This window comes from Cricetulus griseus (genome assembly GCF_003668045.3).
Source record: "Cricetulus griseus strain 17A/GY chromosome 1 unlocalized genomic scaffold, alternate assembly CriGri-PICRH-1.0 chr1_0, whole genome shotgun sequence".
Taxonomy (NCBI): Eukaryota; Metazoa; Chordata; class Mammalia; order Rodentia; family Cricetidae; genus Cricetulus; species Cricetulus griseus.
In genome coordinates this window covers 134410270-134429645 of record NW_023276806.1, presented here as the reverse complement: position 1 = coordinate 134429645, position 19376 = coordinate 134410270, and the positions used below count along the sequence as shown (strand labels likewise).

At 43.5% G+C, this 19376-nt stretch overlaps 1 protein-coding gene across 1 annotated transcript in view; it reads left to right on the top strand.

Moving 5' to 3' along the window:
- Nucleotides 1-347: 347 nt before the first annotated feature.
- The window catches only part of Ppm1h (protein phosphatase, Mg2+/Mn2+ dependent 1H), a 238443-nt gene continuing 219414 nt past the window's right edge, over nt 348-19376 (top strand). Inside the window, exon 1 of the mRNA XM_027392288.2 lies at nt 348-995. Coding sequence (XP_027248089.1) covers nt 751-995 — 245 coding nt within the window. The 5' untranslated portion in view covers nt 348-750. The remainder of the gene's footprint in view (nt 996-19376) is intronic.

The window sequence follows — 19376 nt, the reverse complement described above, 5'->3', positions numbered from 1 at the left end:
AACACCAAGGTAGACTTACTTCTCTCCACCGCGGGACTGAGAGACCCGCCACCTTGACTGCACCTGTCTCAGCGAAGTTTCTTTTCCGGAGGTCAAAGGCAGTTTTCCTCCTAGCTCTTACCCCTCTAGCATCTCCCTGCTGCCTGACACCATGTGACAGCCCCTAACACCTGTACAGCCACCAGCTCACAGCGCCCCCATCCTCCTCGCCAGGTACCGACCAGGCCAGACTCCGTCTTCCTCAGGAGGTCACGATCTCGGAGCTAGCCGAGCTCGGCCGACAGGGGAGGGGCTGAGCCTGGGCCAGAGCCGCAGCCCGAGCCCGCGCAGCCTGATTATCACATGACTCGACGGCAGTAGCGGTGGCAGCAGGAGCGGCGGGTCCGCGGGCTCGCCGGGTGGGCTCAGTTCCGCGCACGCAGGAGCCGGGCGCAGGGGGCGGGGAAGGGACCCGTCGCAGCCGCCGCCCGCCAGCCGCTCCCGGGGCTCTAGCCGGCCCTCCCTAGCCGCCCGCCCGCTCCATGTCGCCCGGTTGCGGAAGTGTCGCCTGGAGAGGTGGCGGCGGCAGCAGGGAGCACGAGAGGCCGGGACTCGCCCCCCTGCAGCACTGAGCTCCGGGAGCCCGCGCGCTCCAGCGGCCCGGCTGGCTCCCCGTGCGCCCCGCACCCGCCGCAGCCTGCATGCCCGGCGCTGCGCCTCGGCCGGCCGCCGCCTCCTGCTCGCCCAGCGGCTGCCCGGCGCCGGAATAATATGCTCACTCGGGTGAAATCTGCGGTGGCCAATTTCATGGGCGGCATCATGGCTGGCAGCTCCGGCTCCGAGCACGGCGGCAGCGGCTGCGGTGGCTCGGACCTGCCCCTGCGCTTCCCGTACGGTCGGCCGGAGTTCCTCGGGCTGTCTCAGGATGAGGTGGAGTGTAGCGCAGACCACATCGCCCGCCCCATCCTCATCCTCAAGGAGACCCGGCGGCTGCCCTGGGCCACCGGCTACGCAGAGTGAGTGCACCCGCGTCCCGCTCTCCTCGCGGCCCTTCCCCGCACCGTTCCAGCCCCTTCCTCTCTCAGCTTCGGTGCTCTCCACCGGTTCCGGCCTCCAGGCCTCGGCGAGAACCTCTTTACTTCCACTGAGTAGTTCCCTTCCCCCCTCTTTCCCCAAACCCCCGGGTATGGATGGGTTCTCCGGGCCGGGCGGTGGGTGGCAGAGCGGATAGTAGAGGCGCAGGACCGTGGGAACGCTGAGGTTGGACTGGTCTTATAATAAGGGGACTGTGACACTTCGGAGGGTAAAAGTGGGCAAAACAGCTTTGCTGAAGTTGCAATGCAGTAGGAAGACCTGGTATCAGTGCCCACCACAAAAAAAAAAAAAAAAAAAAATCTTTGTGCCCCCGCGCGAAGAGTTTGGTGAGGTGGAGGCTCGCAGGATGTGTGCCCCGAGGCGGCCGGCTGGGTGCGCGTGACTGTGCGTTCGGCAAGGTCTTTCTCTGAGTTCCTGGGCTTTCGAGCAGGTAGTGAACGCCGCTCGACCCAGTAAATGCCACTACCGTTTCCCACAATCCTTGGGGAGGTAGAAACTTACTCCAGGCGTCAAATGCAGCATTTTAGTAATCAGCTTTTGCGATTAAGCGAGCTCCGGAGTGATTTGCTATTTTAAAAACCGACTGAGTTAGGCTAAAGGGCCGGGCGTGGGACGGGGCGGAAAGGTTTCGTTGCCCTTCTCATACTCTAAGGCCACTTCTCCATTGACTATTAATAACCGTCTTGTGAATGGTGGGATAAGTAATGTTTTCCCTACGTATTATCTACTATTTAGCTTTGTGGAACTGACAGACTAGGAAGGAATGGGGAATTTAGACCAGAACCCTGTGGTTAGTGACTGTGGACCCAAAAGCACTCCGAACCCGGTGTTCGGCATACCTGCTCCCTTCCCTTGATACCCCCTCTATAATCTTGGCCATCCCCAACCGATGCACGACGTCTCCCTCTGATTGGTTCATCCGGGAACCAATCAATTTCTCCTATGCCTGGGCGCCTCGGTGCTGACCCGGTTCTGGTGGCTCGGATCCCCCCAGCAGGCGTGGTTCCCTACGAGCCGGGTTCCGTTGCAGGAAGTAGGTGGCTTGCGAAGCACTCTGCCTCGAATCTTGACTTTTTTTTCCTCCCGCGTCATCGCCGTGGTCGTGACTCCACGCACTTGTGTACAAATGGGGATTGATGACTGGCGTGTGAAGAGAGGAGCACGAGGATTGGGTGTGTGGGCTGGGTAGGTGGGTGTATGACATAACTGCAGGCAAGCATGAAAGAGAAGCAGCACGGGGGAACAAAACAGCCCGGTAACCTCCATGAGGAAGCCTGTGTGGGGAAACCTAAAGGCGGGGAGATGCGCCTGCTAATTTACTACAGCAGTTCTTTGCCTGGAAAAAAAAAAGTTCAAAAGCCCATTTGGACCCTTTGCAAGGTCAAAAGCAATTGGAGAGGTACAGTCCCATAATTGTATATGTGGAGGTTTGAAGCCGGTGGTTTGGTGGCGTGTGGCCACCTGAAGATCTGGGAGAGGCACCGGGAAAAGGTGAGATTAGGAGAGGTGGGGGGAAGAGAGTCCTTCTCAAAGTGGGAACCACCTGGACACAATGAAGGGGAAACCTCACAAAAGTATGAGGAAGGGGAAAAGAAAGAAATTTTCAGTGAAAAGTGGGAGCAGGAAGCTGGATGGCTCTATCCCTCAACACACGCATAACCCCCTACTAACCCCGTTTCCTCCTCTCCAAGAGGCCTGTCTTAACCTAGGCTAGAACATGAGAGATGTTTCACTCCAAGGCTGAAAAAGTCACTATAAAAGCGTCAACTTTTAAAAATGGTTAACAGGTTCTACTGTATGCCTGTTAATCCTCACAAAGATCTTCAGGAATGAGTCAGTTCCTCCCACCCTACCCCATGACCCTCAGTGTTGGGGATGTGTGCTTCTCTAAATGTTTGGATGTACCTTTGAACACTTCCGTGTTCTTCCCCAGACAGGATCCTAGTTGGTGTTACTCTGTAAAATTTTCACAAAGCACTGTGTCAGAGACATCTTTCCCACTCAAGTGGGTAGAATTCCATGATCCTGGCTGCCGTCATCTTTAAATAGGTTCTCTCTACTACCCAGACATCCTGGTCTTCCTTCCTCAGCCTCCTAAGAGAACTCATTCTTATAAACTGTGTTATAGTATTTGTAATGTTTATATAATGCTGGGCATTCTTTAGTATTTTCAAGTTCATATTAGGCAATCTAAGTGTCATATCACAACAGTCTTATCATTTCTACTTCATAGATGAGAACACAGGTATGAAATGGTAAAGCAACTTGCCCATGTTAATATAATCAGTATCTGAACCCAGAGGGTCCAACTCCAGGGCCCATGACACCAAACTCCCTCTCTTCAGTTTCAAATTACAATGCATCCATCTGACCCAGGACATGTCATTAACAGTGTCACTAACATCTCTCCTAATGCCTACTTTCACCAGGTACAATAAGGTACTGCATTATTATTCAACTCTATCATTCTTCTTTTTAATTAGTGTATTATTATAAAATTTATATATAAATATGATAAAAAATTTTTCTTTATACATTTTCAAGAATGCATTCTAAGTGATAAAAATGGCTGAACCAAGGAAGGAAGAAGGAACTGGGGGTATGATCAGAAGAGGAACTGGGAGGCAGAAATCTCTTTTCTGTGTTCTAGACAGTTCCTGAGAGGGATGCAGTAGGTGGGAAGATTATTTAAATGGTGGAAACAGAAGAATGCCTTTGAACCTAGTCCTTTGATTCTGTCTCTTAAGTTTGAAGTTAGGCTTAGTGGTACAGCCTGTAATCCTAGCCATTTGGGAAGTTGAAGCAGGAGCATCTCAGCTACTCAGGAAGCTAAGGTAAGAGAATCACAAGTTATATAGCCCAACTGAGGTAGAGTGAGTTCTAGAACAGGCTGGGCAACTTAGTGAAACTATGTCTTATAATAAAAAGTAGAAAGAAGGCTAGAGATATGTGTACACACACACACACACACACACACTTCAGTGGAAGAAGAAAGCATCTGGTTCCAAGATTTCCAGGAGAGAAGGCCATTACCCGGTGGGTGACTGGGAGGTTGGAGAATGGGCTTTGCCCTGTGATGTTGATGACCCACCATTTTGGATGGTAGAAGGCAGTCTATATCATTTATTAGCAATCCCTTTTAAGAACAGATAGGCTATATGACTGAAATAGAGAATCAGCTATAAGCAAACCCTGTAGTCCTGGGGATGCTGAGACTCAAGACCCTCTTCCATGCTGCCTTGAAGAGTTTCTTGTTGAGGGAGGGAGGATGTAACCACTTGATCAGCGAGAGGTTCTCAACCTGTGGTCGATATTAGAAATCCTGCATATCAGATATTTACATTACTATTCCTAACAGTAGCAAAATGACAGTTATGAAGTTACAACGAAACGATTTTGTGGTTAGGGGTCACTACAACACAAGGAACTGTCTCGAAGGGTTGCAGCATTAGGAAGTGTGAGAACTAGATTAAGGGCTATTTGCCAGGTCAGGAAGTTCTTGGAAGCGCTGCAAAATAGACGATATCTTTTTTAAAACATGCATTAGCAAGTTCCATTTTGAGTCTTGGCTTTGAAATCACTGACTGAACCTGTGAGGTCTGCCCAGAGAGCACCCAGGGGAAGCCACCATCTGACCCAGAGACTATGGGGACAGCCACTTCCCTACCATTCCACAAGTTCAAATGCCACAAAGGTAGTCCCAGTGGTGCAGGGGCCTGAGGTCAGCTCATAGTTTTAATAGGTTATAATCTTTTTTTAAACTTAAAAAAAAAAAAGATCTGTCTAACTAACTTCTACTCTTCAGGCAGACTCAGACATGCAGGCAGTAATGGAGGTTTTGCTTAAGTGCCAAAGAATGAGCCAGTGTTTTTTGAGAAACACTACTTTGTGTATTAAGTATCATTTAAGTTTTACTAATGATACATCTTTTTCAATAATAATTTTGCATGTAAGTAACTGAATGTTTCTCCTTTGTTATATATTTTCTAATAAAGGTACCACTGGATATGGATTTTTAAAAATGTCAAATCTTAAACATCACTTTGTGAACTTTTGTTAAGTGTGCATTAGGTAATTTCTTTGAGTCTCATGGAGTTAGTTCTGAATTGTGACTTTTGAACAAAATAACCTTATTGAAACCCAAAGACCAACTCACAGGTGTTTGAATTTGTTTTAGAATCTATAGGCCACTCACTCCATCTCTCAGTGACGGCACTAAATACCAACTGCCAACAAATAACATTAGTTGGCCATGTCCTAGTAATGACAAAGAAACCATTTCTATCCGGAAGCTCTGAAGTCTCCCAGCCTTCTCCCGCCACCCCCTTTTCTGTTCTGATCTCCCCTGGCATACTCACTTTTCTTTCACACACCTTTTTGTGGAGCTCCTGCTTCAGAACTTCCTATTCGACCTTTGCAACTTTGGAAACTGAAGGCTTTCTTTCCACTTATGGTTAGAGAAAGGATGAGAAGAAGCAGGGGTGGGGTGGTCAGTGAAACGCCCTGTCCATAGCATTTACCTGCAGGTGATCCAGAAGTCCTAGGAGCTGAAGATGTTTCCTCTGCCTCTGTGGTAACTTTCAGAAGACTTTAATTTTCCAGATTCCAAGCTCATTCCAAGGTGGTGCAACTGTGGCAGCCATTTTTTCCTTCTAAGACTCCTGTGCTTTCTGCAACCGTATATAGCCATTCTGACCTGTGGTAGGATTCTGTTTGGGTAGACAATATCATGCATGATATGATGCTACTATACAGGGGTTTTCTGGCTTTGGTGATGGCAACTCCATCTGGTAACTTGTTTCCTTCAAACACATATCGCTCAAGACAGTTTTCTTTGTGTTCGGTAGAAAAATATTTTTAAGTGTCTTGAGTTTTCTAATTTGCCTAATCTAAAGAGAGATTTAGCCTTTTTGCTCTAAGTTATGCTCTCTTTTGCTCATCTGCTTTTGTTATTTTCCAATGATGACATCATTGCCCTCCTACTGTGTGGCAGGCACTGGTCCCATGCTAGTTTTGTCATGTAATAAGACATAGTCGTCATCCTATAGTCTGCATTATAGCATTGCCCAACCTCTGCCACCTCCCCTGCTCTTTGTGGACCCCCCTGTAAAGAAAAATGCTCCTGACTTACTCTGTTGCTATATAGCATTTAGGCTCAACTCTGGATGGCTGGACTGATGGCTCCAGGGAGCTAAGTGAGGAGTCAGTGGACAAAAAGTCACTGAGCTGGCCTGACCTAACAGGATTATTGCCAGAAACAGATTAACTTGTCTTTCAGAGATCAGGGATGGAAGCTTGACCCAATAGCAAGTTTGAAGGATTCCTCCTAAACTTCCTTTGTAGGATTCTCGCTAAGACCGTATAGGGTAGGAGTGAAGGTCATGGAAGAAAAGAACTCAGAGGAGTGGCTCTCAATCCCTTAGAAGAAGGGAACTTAGAGGACTGATTCTCAACCCGGAGGTCACAACCTCTTTGGGGGTTGGAACTACCCTTTCATGGGCATCTCCTAAGACCATCAGAAAACAGAGATATTTACATTAGTATTCCTAACAGTAGCGAAGTTGCAGTTATGAAGTAGTAAAGGAAATAATTTTATGGATGGGGGTCACCACAACATGAAGAACTGTATTAAAGGGTTGAAGTGTTAGGAAGGGTGAGAAGCACTAACTTAGAGGAACCTAAAGTCTGTCTCATCGAGTGCAGAGTGTTTGTTACCACTGCAAATGGGGGAAGGTGAGAGAGTGGGAAGAAATTCAGTTAAGTAACCAGGTTTTGACCCTGGTTTATAACATTGCCTCCATGACCTTCTGTTGTCATACTGGCATATGGAGGGAATGCAAAGTGTGCAAAAGATGCAGGACAAACCTAATTACACAAACTGACGTTGAGGGCAATCGTTGAGGAGCCTTTCCTAAGTGGTCCCTTCAGTGGTTTTACCAGCTTCCTAATTTATTCTATCACAGACACTCTGAAAATAACAAGAGGCTAGCTTTTGATTTGCTTGGCCCATTTCCATATCCCCAGGACTCCTATACCTTGTTAGATGATTAGCATTTTCTCAGTGCAGTAGTTATGTACTGAGATGTCCCTGTGTGTGTGCTCCCTACACTGCATTTTCCATCTGAATTTAATTAAGTGCATGCAGCCCGGGGGGGGGGGGGCTGGAGCCCATTCAAAAACATGGTGGCTTTTTACGTGGTAGACTTCTTAAGACCCAGACCCAGTTCTCACTCACACCTCTCATGGTTTTTACCTGCCTTATCAATATTTCTTTCTATTTGTAAATTACGCACATTCTTTAACTCCCACCCACTTCTAAAAATAAAACTTTAAAAAATATAACTGCAAAACATGTCATCAAAAAGTTCAAATAAGATATAATTTACTGAAAGCTACAAAGAACAACACATGGTAAAGCCAGTAACTGTTGTCAATGCTTCAGATAGATTTAGACTTACTATGCAAAAACAAAAAAAGTAGATCTCTTGCATCTGCCTTTGAAGGCATCTATTCATGAGTGTGTTTTGGACTCCTCTACAAGTCGGTATCCAGAGTGATGGCTGACACTCCTCTGATGGAAGGCTTTACATTAATGAATCTCTAGTGGACAGTCCATCTGGGATTTACAGTTAGGCTTTTAAGATGTCTTCTGGTCCTCTAATTATTTCCTTAAGGACAACTACTAGAGTGGAGATCTTGGGTAGAAGCCATGCACCTTCATGATTATGATTCATGTTATCAGACTGGCTGTGCCACTGCAAGCTGTAGACAGCAGTGAGTGACTGGAAACTGATTTAGCGGCGAGCCTTTGATGTTTGCCAATCAGCAAAAAGATGGGAAGCACTTCATTAAAACTTAAGCTTGGTGAAACTAAATGATCATGTATATATTTATATCCTCTATCATACTGGCTATTTGGATTATTATTTTTTTCTAACCAATATAGCTTTGTCCACTCTTTGGAGATAGCTTTTTTTTATTTATAAGAGCATTTAATATATATTAAGGGCATTAGCCGATCACATTGCAACATTTTTTTCATCTAGTCAGTGAATTAGTAAATTTTCTAATTGATGAGACAAAAATACCCGATAGAACCAAAAAAAGAAAAAGAAAAAGAAAAAAATCTGTGAGTTCAAGACCAGCCTGGTCTGCAAGAGTGAGTTCCAGGACAGCCTCCAAAGCCACAGAGAACCTGTCTCGAAAAAACCTGATAGAAGTAACTTGAGGAAGCAATGATTCACTTTGGCTTATAGTTCCAGGGCACAGAGTCTATCAGGGTTGGGATGTGACAACAGCGGGGGATTGAGGTAGCTGCCACATTGCATCTGCAGTCAGGAGGCACTAAGAGAGAAATTCTGTGCTCAGATAGCTTCCTTCTTTTTACTTAGTCTGGGGACCCAACCTAGGAAAGGATGCTTTATTTAAGGTGGATTTAAGCACCTCTGTTAACCTAATCTACATAATCCCTGGCAGATATGCCCAGTGATTTCTTTCTGTTGAGACTCTAAATCCTATCAAGTTGACAAGATTAAACACCATATTCAACATCTAACTATATTTTTCCCTTTACATTGCCAAGTTTAATTTCTGTGTGATCACATTTAAACTCTGTTATAGCTCCTATTTAGTATCCTTTCAAATTTTCAGAGTATTATAATAACCATCTTAGCTTTTTAGGTATTCAGTGTTCTTGGTTATAAATCATAGAAGTACAGCTTTTAGGGACAAGGAAGGAGTTATACAGAAGGTAGCGTTATTGTCTTAGTCAGTGTTTTATTGTTATGAAGAGACACCATGACCATGGCAATTCTTATAAAGGAGAACATTTAATTGGTGCTGGCTTACAGTTCAGAGGTTTAGTCCATTATTGCCATGGCCAGAAGCATGGTGGCATGCAGGCAGATGAATCCTGGAGACTGAGTTGAGAGGCCTACATTTGGACCTACAGGCAAAAGGAAGTGGTCTGGGACACTGGGTGTGGCCTAAGCAAAACCCACCTCCACAATGACCCACTTCCTCCAAAAGGGCCACACCCACTCTAACGAGGCCACACCTCCTAATAGTGATAGTCCCTAAAGACCAATCATTCAGACACATGAGTCAATGGGGGCCATTCCTATACAAACCACCACAGTTATCTAAGACCAAGCATAGCTGAGAATCTCCACAAGGAACTGAGCCTCTGCACCCAAAAATCATCCTGGAGCAAACCAGGTGTTCTTTCATTCCTTCAGAAGCCTCACATCCACCTGTCCATGCCAGCCAGCAACAAGGACAGACTAACTGAAACCTCCATTCCAATTTGGAGTTTGGGAGAGAGGCTCTATTTGGTTCAGCTTGTATCAAATGTCCATCTTTGGCTTCCATGTCTGTGACCAGGAAGCCAAGATCACATCTCAGCATGGCTGCCACAGGAGATGAGCTCTTTGTAAAGAAGGAAGGGATGGTATTGTGAGCTGGGCAGACAGGTTAGAAAATCCTACTATAGGTAACTCATTTAGCAACAAACATTAGATTTCCTTATTTACTTCAGACTTGTATTTGCAGATCTGAAAGTAAATTGGCCTCCTTTTTATACATTTTCTGATCATTTCACTGAACAGTGAACCTTTAGAAGTGAAAGGACTGTAAAACCATTGTGCAGCTGTTTGCACTCGATCCTTTTCCAACACAAATAGTGCCTGAAATATTGTGGGTTTGTGTCTGAATGCCCCTGCTACCCTGCCTTACAATTCAAGTTTCATGCTATATCTTTTAGGCTGCTCTTATACTGGCCATGGGAACTTCAGTCAGGCATGTCCAACTTTTTGACACTGCAACACAATGTTGTTATCTAAACATTCATGCTCTAGAACCATGCCATCAAGTTACAAATAGCAACAACAATAATAATAACATACAGAAAACTCAGAATGTATCTACATACAGTTTTGTATTGGGTGCCTTTCATAGCTCTCCTGGGGCTCAGGTGGCCTGTGGGTCACAGGTTGGAAACACTTAGATCATTCTTTTTTATCATTTTTCTCCATCCTCGAATGGGTAGACTTGGGCCAGCAATGGAATTCATGTAGTTTGAAGATTTGTCCTAATGTCTAGTACACGTTAACAAAGGCATTGTGGCCCTTAAGACAGAGGTAAACCTTGGTATGAGTGTGCATTTCTACTTGCTATTTTACTCACCTCTGTTTTCTGTGCAGTTCTAGGCTAATGAGAGACATGTCACTGGGTGTATAATCTGTTTTTTATAAAACTGAATTTCAGTTTATCTTCTGTAACCTCTTTTTAAGTCTTCCAAGGTCTGTACCATTTCCCTCCATTAGATATGGGCTCAATATGATGAACTTCTTATACTATTTTTTGGAGTTGTACGTGCAATTTTTCTTAGTATATTTCTTAAACCAGTTAAAGTCTGAGACTTGATAGCCACTGCTTATGTCTCACTCGTCATCTTGAGTCTCCATATAGTAAAAGCCTACGTAGGAAAATGGCTTGTTTCACAGTATTCTGCATAAACTTTCATGCTTTCCATTTGGTTACAAGAAAGTAAGCCCAACAGATGATAGTCTTGGAGGGGGTAAATTTGCATGTCCTTATGCTCTTGTGTTAAACCATATTTTTTACAAGTGTGGTTGAATGGCTAACATCAAAACTCAGAAAAGTCACTGTAAGTGCGCTGAGAATAGGAAAGACTTTTTGCAGTACACCACTGCAGAGCCAGCAGTGAGGTGACCTGCCAATTGGCTCCTGTCTCCGTGTGTGTAGCCTCGGTTTTGTTCTTAGATGGGCATCCCACCTGTGATGCCGGTCACCTTTCTGATCTCTGGAGCGAAGGACTTGCCCAGGATTCACAGAGATACTACTATTTCAGTTAATCATAGTTCTAGCCTCAGTCTTTCTTTCTTTCTTTCTTTCTTTCTTTCTTTCTTTCTTTCTTTCTTTCTTTCTTTCTGTCTTTCTTTCTTTTTGTTGTTTTGTTTTTTTGGGGGGGTTGTTTTGTTTTTTGAGGTGGGGGTTTCTCTGTGGCTTTGGAGGCTGTCCTGGAACTAGCTCTTGTAGACCAGACTGCTCTCAAACTCAAAGAGATACTCCTGCCTCTGCCTCCTGAGTGCTGGAATTAAAAGTGTGAGCCACCACCGCCGGGCTCAGTTTTTCTTATAAGATGGAGGGACTGGGCTGGAAAGATGGCTCAGCTCTTTAAGGCTAAGCTCACAACCAAAAATAAAATGGAGGTATTGGATTGGATCGATAGTTCCCAAACTTTCTATTTTGTCACCTGATTCCAGAAATACTGAGGAAACCAACATAGGAGTATTTTCATTTTTGCCAAGAGGACACTTAATCTTATCGTTGGTTATTACCAACATTTTGGTTATATTTTAAAGCCAGAAGTGTAGAGGCATGTGATCTCGGGCACAAGCACAGTTTGTAAATCAAATACGTACAGTTTTATGAAAATACTGTGAAATTGCCAATGTTTTTCTAAATTTTTTAGAGAGCCATAATACCACGGATTAATTATGTTGGAGAATGCCAAGGCCCTTTTCACCCCTGAGCTCTGAGTCTCTGGGGTCAGACTAAGAACAAAATGTACTGCTCTTCAGACTAACCACTGTCCCAGTGAGACCGATGCCTCTTTTGTTGTGATATTTCCCCCAGACTTTATTATAAAAACTTTTTTTAAAAAGATAGGATCTCACTCTGCCACCCTGGCAGACTCACAATAGAAATCAGGCTGACCTGGAACTTGAAGAGATCTGCCTGTGTCTGCCACCCAACTAAATATGTGCATGGCCAGGATTAATTAGGCTCTTATAAAAAGTTTGAAACTTGCAAAAAAAAAATTTGAAGCCACTATGTGCTAGGAATCACATCCCCATGTCTAGATTCTGTGATCACAGCTGGGTGTATTTACTTTGTGATATAGTTGCCTGTGTCGTCATCCAGTCCATCCTTGAAGTATTGCATATATTTTTTTTCCTTAGGTTGCTTTATGTTATTCTTTCCATGATAATTAAAAGATTTGAGAAAAACCATTACCAGTTGGGTCCTCCATGTCAGGGGGACACCCCACATTGAACTTCTCTATCATTGGCATACTGCAAACGCCTTCTCTGTCCTTAAACCTTCTATGTCTTAGCAGTCATGTCATTGAGAGCTTTCTATGGGGTAGACTTGGAAAGTGTCTCTTTTCATTGTTCTTGTTGAATTGCAGGTCATCAACGATATATCTGATATTGGAATTGCTCTTCCAGGCAAGGGGTGGTCACGTGATTGTTATCCTGTGAGCATTCTATTTTTTGGGGGGTGAGGGGGGTTCAAGACAGGGCTGTGAGCATTCTTTACTAAAGACTCCTGGATGGCACCTGCGCAGTGCTCAGAATGAGTCAAGACATCTTGGCCTGTGACTTCTTGGTTAAGAAGTATACTGACCTACCTGCTCAGCAGCTCTTCTTCTGGCGTGGGCAAGCCAATTATGTTTTTCTGGCATGTAGATCCACAGTATTTTCTTACAACATCTCTGACTTAATTTTCTCTAAGTCATTGGTTCTCAACCTTCCTAATGCTATGACCCTTGAATGTGTGCTGTGTTTTTTAATTATTATGGAAAGAATAACAAAGGAAAATATAACATAAAGACTAAGGAAAAAATATATATGCAATAATTCAAGGATGGATTGAATTCCTTGTGTTGTGGTGGTGATCTCCCCCCCTCCCCAGCAACCATTACATTATTTTCATTGATGCTTCGTAACTATAATTTTGCCACTGTTATGAAAAATAATGTAGATATTTTTTGGAGATAGAAGTTTGCCAAGAGGGTTTCAGCCCACAGTTTGAGAACTGTTGCTCTAAATGAGTGTACACTTAAATACTTAAATGTGTTTTCTGCATGTGGACTTTATGCTTTCTTAATAGAATAAAGATAATTTTAGTAATAATACTCATTTATAACTCTGTGGCTATGGATGGCTGCTAAGAGCCTGCATGGGCTCTTAATGTAAACATCTTTATCTTTAATGAAAGAGGATTGCAGCATATGTCTGTGTCTCTGTCTCTCTCACCAAAATAAATAAAAATAAAAGAAATAAATAAAATAAAATAAATAAAAATAAAATAAAGGCTGAAGAGAACTCCAGCTATCTCAACATCTCATGCTGTCTTTCTGTTCTGGTGCCGGCTACTGAGTCATTGACACTGACCTAGCACTATGTGTAGTCATTCATTAAGAAAAGAATATCCTGGGCCAGGGAGTTGGCTCAGTAGATAAAGACACTTAAGTCTGATGGCCTGAATTCTGTCCCCAAGACCCACACAGTGGAAGAAGAGAATGACTTCTACAAATTGTCATCTGTTAGACACACCCATACTCCTTGGCCTACATGAGCACAGACACAGGCACACAAGATGAATAAAACATAGCTAAGTGACAACAACAAAAGGCTTCTTACTCTTGTAAATGAATTACCATGAAAAGGAGTTTAATGTTTTTTGCTTCCCAGGGGAAACTAACAAGGCCTAATCTTCAGGTGGCTTTAAATTGAATAAGGGAAAACGAACACATCACATTTTGAATAAAATTATGTTTTTCAAGCACTTCAAAATAATTTCATTGAATATAGCAATCTTTCTTAGTTATGCTTAACTTTCTTGGTATATGTGCATTCCTAAGCATAGCCGTCTGGGACTCATCAAATTACCATATTTTTCTTGACTAGAAAAGGCTTTTTTTGGTAATGTAATGTCTTTGGAAGTGCAGTAAGCCTTGAAACCAATCTGTCCACTCTATGTGGTGTGTTAAGAAGTGGGTCACTCTACTTGGAGATGTGCTCCAGAATTCTCAAAAGCAGGATTCAAATCATAAGTCAGGTTTTAGGAAAACCTTTTTAACTTCTGAAAAGACTACCTGGGCTCTTAATTAAGTAGACGCATTTTAAAGGGTATGTGTTTCAGGCCAGTGATTTGGGGAACAACAAAGCTAGAAGCATCGAATATAGCGTCCCCAGCAGTGTTTGCCTGCAAGTAACCTTAGAGTGTATGCTTCACCATGAGTGACTTGCACAAACCAGGCCTTATGGAACCTTGCTGGTGTAATTAATCATTGCAGGACTGTGGGCAGACAAAGAGATCAATTACTTGGTGAGCTGAGAGGGCCAAAGTGGCTTGTATACTGTCCTTTTAGGGAGATGATAAATAGATTTTTAAGCATTAAAAAAAATAAAAAAGATGCCTTTCTACCATGTGACCTTTTCCGTATTAAGTATGGGGAGGAGGAATTTGAAATAACAAGTTTTTTTGTTTCTAAAAAATAAAAACTTAGCAGTTATCGAATTACTTTATTTTCAAGTAGTGTTCTTGGTTGGTATACCAGTAGCCATTCCGTGTTGTTTTGAAGAGGCAGGCATTGACAAATTGTGTTTAGCACACACAGCTGGCAGCGTCAAAGCTGGAATGGGAATGCTGAGGAGGAAGTGACTTGAAGGTAGCGTGAATGGCAATAGCAGTAAGAGGATTCCAGGGACGGTCCATGGGGAAAACAAGCTGGTAACAATACAGACGGAACTCGAGCTTCTTTTCCCCAACCTAAAAGAGAGAACCAGTACAGTACTTGGTTGTAAATTAGTAGCCTGTGAGGATATGAACTCCGGAATGTATGTTTGGGGAGAAACAACAGCTTTATCAGTCCTTAGGGTAGTGTTCCTCCATGATGTTGGAGGTGGAGCAGAGCCAGAAGTCGACTAGATGGCTCGGGACACCTCTCCCTGGCTTATTTAATGGGTGGAAGCCACCGAAGGTCAGGCTTCCCTGTTGCTAGAACCAGGTGTCCAGAGCGAGCGTGGATGGTAATTCAGTGCGGCCACAAATAGGAAGGATAGAAGAATTGGCAAGCTAGACTACAACAGCTGCTGTTTTTATTTATTTATTTATTTTAAACAGTGCTCATATGGGGATTTCACAGGCCTTACTTGAAGCCCCGCCTCTCTCCCCTCCTGCCTCAGGGCATCAGGTGAGTATTGGTGAAGGCCACCTGGCTGCACCAGCAGCTTTGTACCTTGTATCCACCTGAAGCCTGCCTTCCCACTTGACATCCTGTAGAGGCATCACAATTATGGCCTGTCTTTCATCCCGGGTGCCACTAGGACCTGTGTATTAGCTTCCCATCTGGGAGACAAAATGCTCAAGATAAATCAGCTTATTTGGAAGTTTCAGTCGAAGCTGGCTTGGCTTTTGGCCTAAGTGGCATAGTACGGGTGGCAGAGGAGGCCTGTTCACCTCGTGGTGGCCACAGGAGAGGGGGGAGGGGAAGAGGTAGACGTGTCTTCATGGGGTGCACTGGTGACTGAACTGCTTTCACTTGGGCCTTGCTTTCTGGCTCCGCCCCCTCCCAATAGCGCCACCGACCCGGATATCAGCACGAGTTCTGGACTCCCAAAAATGCTTGCTTCCTAACCGTTGACCCTTAGAGGCTATTGTCATTATCATAGCGGTGGTTTTAAGATTCCTTAGGGAAGATTCCCTTTGCAAGCCGCGATACATAAACATTAAGAGACAAAAAATTAACCCAGACACATTCAGACCCTTAGGGTTCAAGAAGACCATCACAACGACCACGGTGGCGTGTTCTGTCTCAGCTCAAAGCAAAGTGCTTGCTGCTGTTTCAGTTAAGCCTGCATCCTTACTGCCCACAGTGGAGGTCCCCCAGGCCCCAGTAGAGTATGGCTTAACTTCCTAGTGCTGCCTTCCCAGCACTTCCTTGTTATTCCAGATTTAGACCCCAGCTGGAATCTGCTGGCAGGGCTGGATTTTGCTGGGTACACCTGAGGATTCCTCCCCCGCCCCCTCAGCCGGTCCCCCCCCTCACCCCCCAGGTGTGCTCAGGTCAGTGTCAAGATCACTGTGTTTAGAATTTACATTCTCAACATCTCCCTCAAGCACGTTGTCCCAAAACGTCTCCAGTGTTCTGTTCCTTGTTGAAAAACTGCTTCTATAATGGTTTTATTTTCTTGGCTTCTACAATGCTGCCAAGTTGCCTGATAGGCCCTGACGCTCCTCGGCTGCAGATTTAATTAAACTCGTGCTGAGAATAATATTTTTCTAGCAGAGTTCAACCCTAGGGCAAAAGTCTCTCTTGTAAAATTTTCTGTCATTTACTACCTACAAATGAGAAGAACTTACAAATATCTTTAGAAGTCTACTAGCCCCTCAACAAGGAGGAAAGATCAATTAGTCAGGAACTTAGAAGTAATTTTTTAATGTTGGTATACTTTTCTTACTGGAGAAATGATAGCTTCATTGTAGGTACTTCAAATTCTTATGAACATTATAAAGAACATAATTATATATAAATGTTATTTATCGATAAAATGATAATGTCTATGTATCTTTCAATGTGTGTGTGTATTTATGAAGTGAGATAATCCTCTGTACTTAACATGTTTCTCTTTTTAAAAAAGTATTTACTTTTGATTTTATGTATATGGGTATTTGTTCTTCATGTATATCTGCACATCAGAAGAGGGCATCAGATCCCATAGGACTACAGTTATAGATAGTGGTGAGCCACCATATAGGTGCTAGGAATTGAACTCAGAACCTCTGGAAGAGCAGCCAGTGTTCTCAACTGCTCAGTCATTCCTCTAGCCCCTCAGTACTTTTCTTAATTATAAAGCAAGTATCTTTTCTTGTACGTAGAAATACCATATTCTTTGGTTTTCTTCTTTCTTTTTAGATAGCTTTTAGTGTGCAGAGTGAACTGGTTATATAGCCCAGGCTGGTGTGGTTCGTGTGATTTTCCTGCCTCTGTCTGCTGAGCACTGGATTACAGGAGTGAGCCACCACACCTGGTCTAATCTATCATTTTAATAACTCCAAGTAGTCTCTTCTTATAACATGCCTTTCCTCTTAATACAGACAGATTTCCATATTGAAAACAGTTCTGGTTTGGGGAGGGTGCACTGGGATGTACCACAATGGTAGAGCATTTTAGTAGCACATATGAAGCTCTCAGTTTGATTTCCAGCAACAGGCACTCAAGCACATGTGCACATGTGCATACATGCAAACACACACACACACACACACACACACACACACACACACACACACACACTCCAATTCTAGCATGAGCATCCTTGACATATACATACATACATACATACAGACAGACAGACAGACAGACAGATAGATAGATATTTTAAAATCATAAAGTGGAAAGTGACAGGGTTTTTGTTTTTGTTTGTTTTTCAATGAAAACTATCCAAATGTGAATTTTGAGAAATGTCAGATAATGTGTTTTATCTAAAATTCCTTTAGTAACATAACAGTTTGTAGAGATATGCCTGCTGAATGAAGGAACATTGCTGCACTTTGACATTTAGGATTAGATTTTGTATTTCAGATAAATATTCTTTAAGGACCAATTTAGGTCCACCTGGATGATTCTTCAACGCTAAAGGAACATTTTGGCTCTAGGCATTTGACAATATAAAGTTATGTCATTTGTTCCTATTGTTTTATTTTTTAAAGAATAGTCATAGATATTATTTATATGTATAATATGTATATATCCCTCTCATACTAGCCATGAAGTCAGTACACTGATGATCAAATGTAAAACTGATATACTGGGAACATAATATAGTTCTCTTCATTGTATGCGAAGTGAACTTCAACATTGTTCTACAGGCTGACTTAAAATTATTATGTGTTCAGGTCCTGGGTATAAATTTCCACAGTAGGTTTCAGATTCACCTGGCAACTGACTGATGTTTGTTGGCAGAATGGCTTGGTGTATTCTGCACCTGAACTGCCCTGAGTTGTGTGACAAAACTTTTCATGGGGAGATACAGTAGATAAGGAACCCATTACAGACCAAAGTACAGATACCAGCAAAGTCCAGCTTGAACTAATGAATATTATCAGGGTTCCTGATGGGAGTGTGATGAGGGGGTTACTTTTAGGAGCAGAAATGACTCAAAGACAGCTGCTTCACCAAGCCCCACCCCCATTATGAGTGATAGCTCACAAAATATGGGAACCTGGAGCACCCTGCACAGCCTGCAGACATCTGAACATGCTGAAGAGTGTTCTTTCTAAGTAACTCTAGTCTAATCTAGCTCAGCTGGTTTCTGCTTCACCCAGGCAGCTGGTCTGGGCTTAGAGTCTTCCTTGCAGCTCAGTTCTGTCATCTGAGGGAGCTGAGCTTTGATAGCCTACTCTGATAGGGCCGGGCCTAGTGAATCTGGTCAGTTTCAGGGACTTCCTGAAGCTGTTTTGAGTTGTTTACCTTCCAGTTTGAGGAGTGTCCTACAGGATGGAATGTCTTAATTTCAAGGAAACTGTTATCCAACACCCTGTAGGGAGAAGGAGAAACCAAACACATGTAGCTTTCCTACCTTTTGACTGGTGAGAAACAGGTAAGAACTACGGACAAACTCTTCTAGAGAAAGTAGGTTTCTTGGTATGTGTGAGTTAGTAGCTGACAGAAAGGTGTGTCTTGTTATCAAATTCAGAAACTTGAAGTTTCTGCAGATTGTCAGCCCTTTACCCACTCGCTCACCCATTCAAGGTTTGTTTTCTTTTTCCTTATTTCTATATTATAATATATATTTTCTTCTTCTTCTTCTTCTTCTTCTTCTTCTTCTTCTTCTTCTTCTTCTTCTTCTTCTTCCTTCTCCTTCTCCTTCTCCTTCTCCTTCTCCTCCTTCTCCTTCTTCTTCTGTGGGGGTTCAAGACAGGGTTTTTCTCTGTGTAGCTATGGCACCTGTCCTGGAAGTAGCTCTTTTAGACCAGGCTGGTCTTGAACTCACAGAGATCCACCTGCCTCCTCCTCCCAAGTGCTGGGATTAAAGGCATGCCCACCACTGCCGAGTGATATTATATTATTCTTGATATATGGTTTAAGAATATGTAGCAATTTCTCTTTATCTCTGGCTACATTCTATGGCTTCAATTACCCATTGACAGTTACACTCTGAAAATAGTAAATGGAAAAATCCAGAAGCAAGCTATGCATAATAGCTATTCATATGCAGAATAATATGATAGAATCTAGGGCTGCCTTCTTACTGTGTAGACATCATTTCTTTGTCCAGCATATCTACACTATATGCTACTCACCTGCCCACTTAGCTGTTGGCTACTCAATGAACAGCATTAAAGTGCTTGTGTTCAGATATTTCTTAGGTATCAGCCTAAAGCTATGTCACAATGCCTGCATCATTCACCCCTCTTCACTAAGGCTGTGTCACGATGCCTGTATCATCTCATGAATAGGCATCAAATCATCTCACATCCAAAGA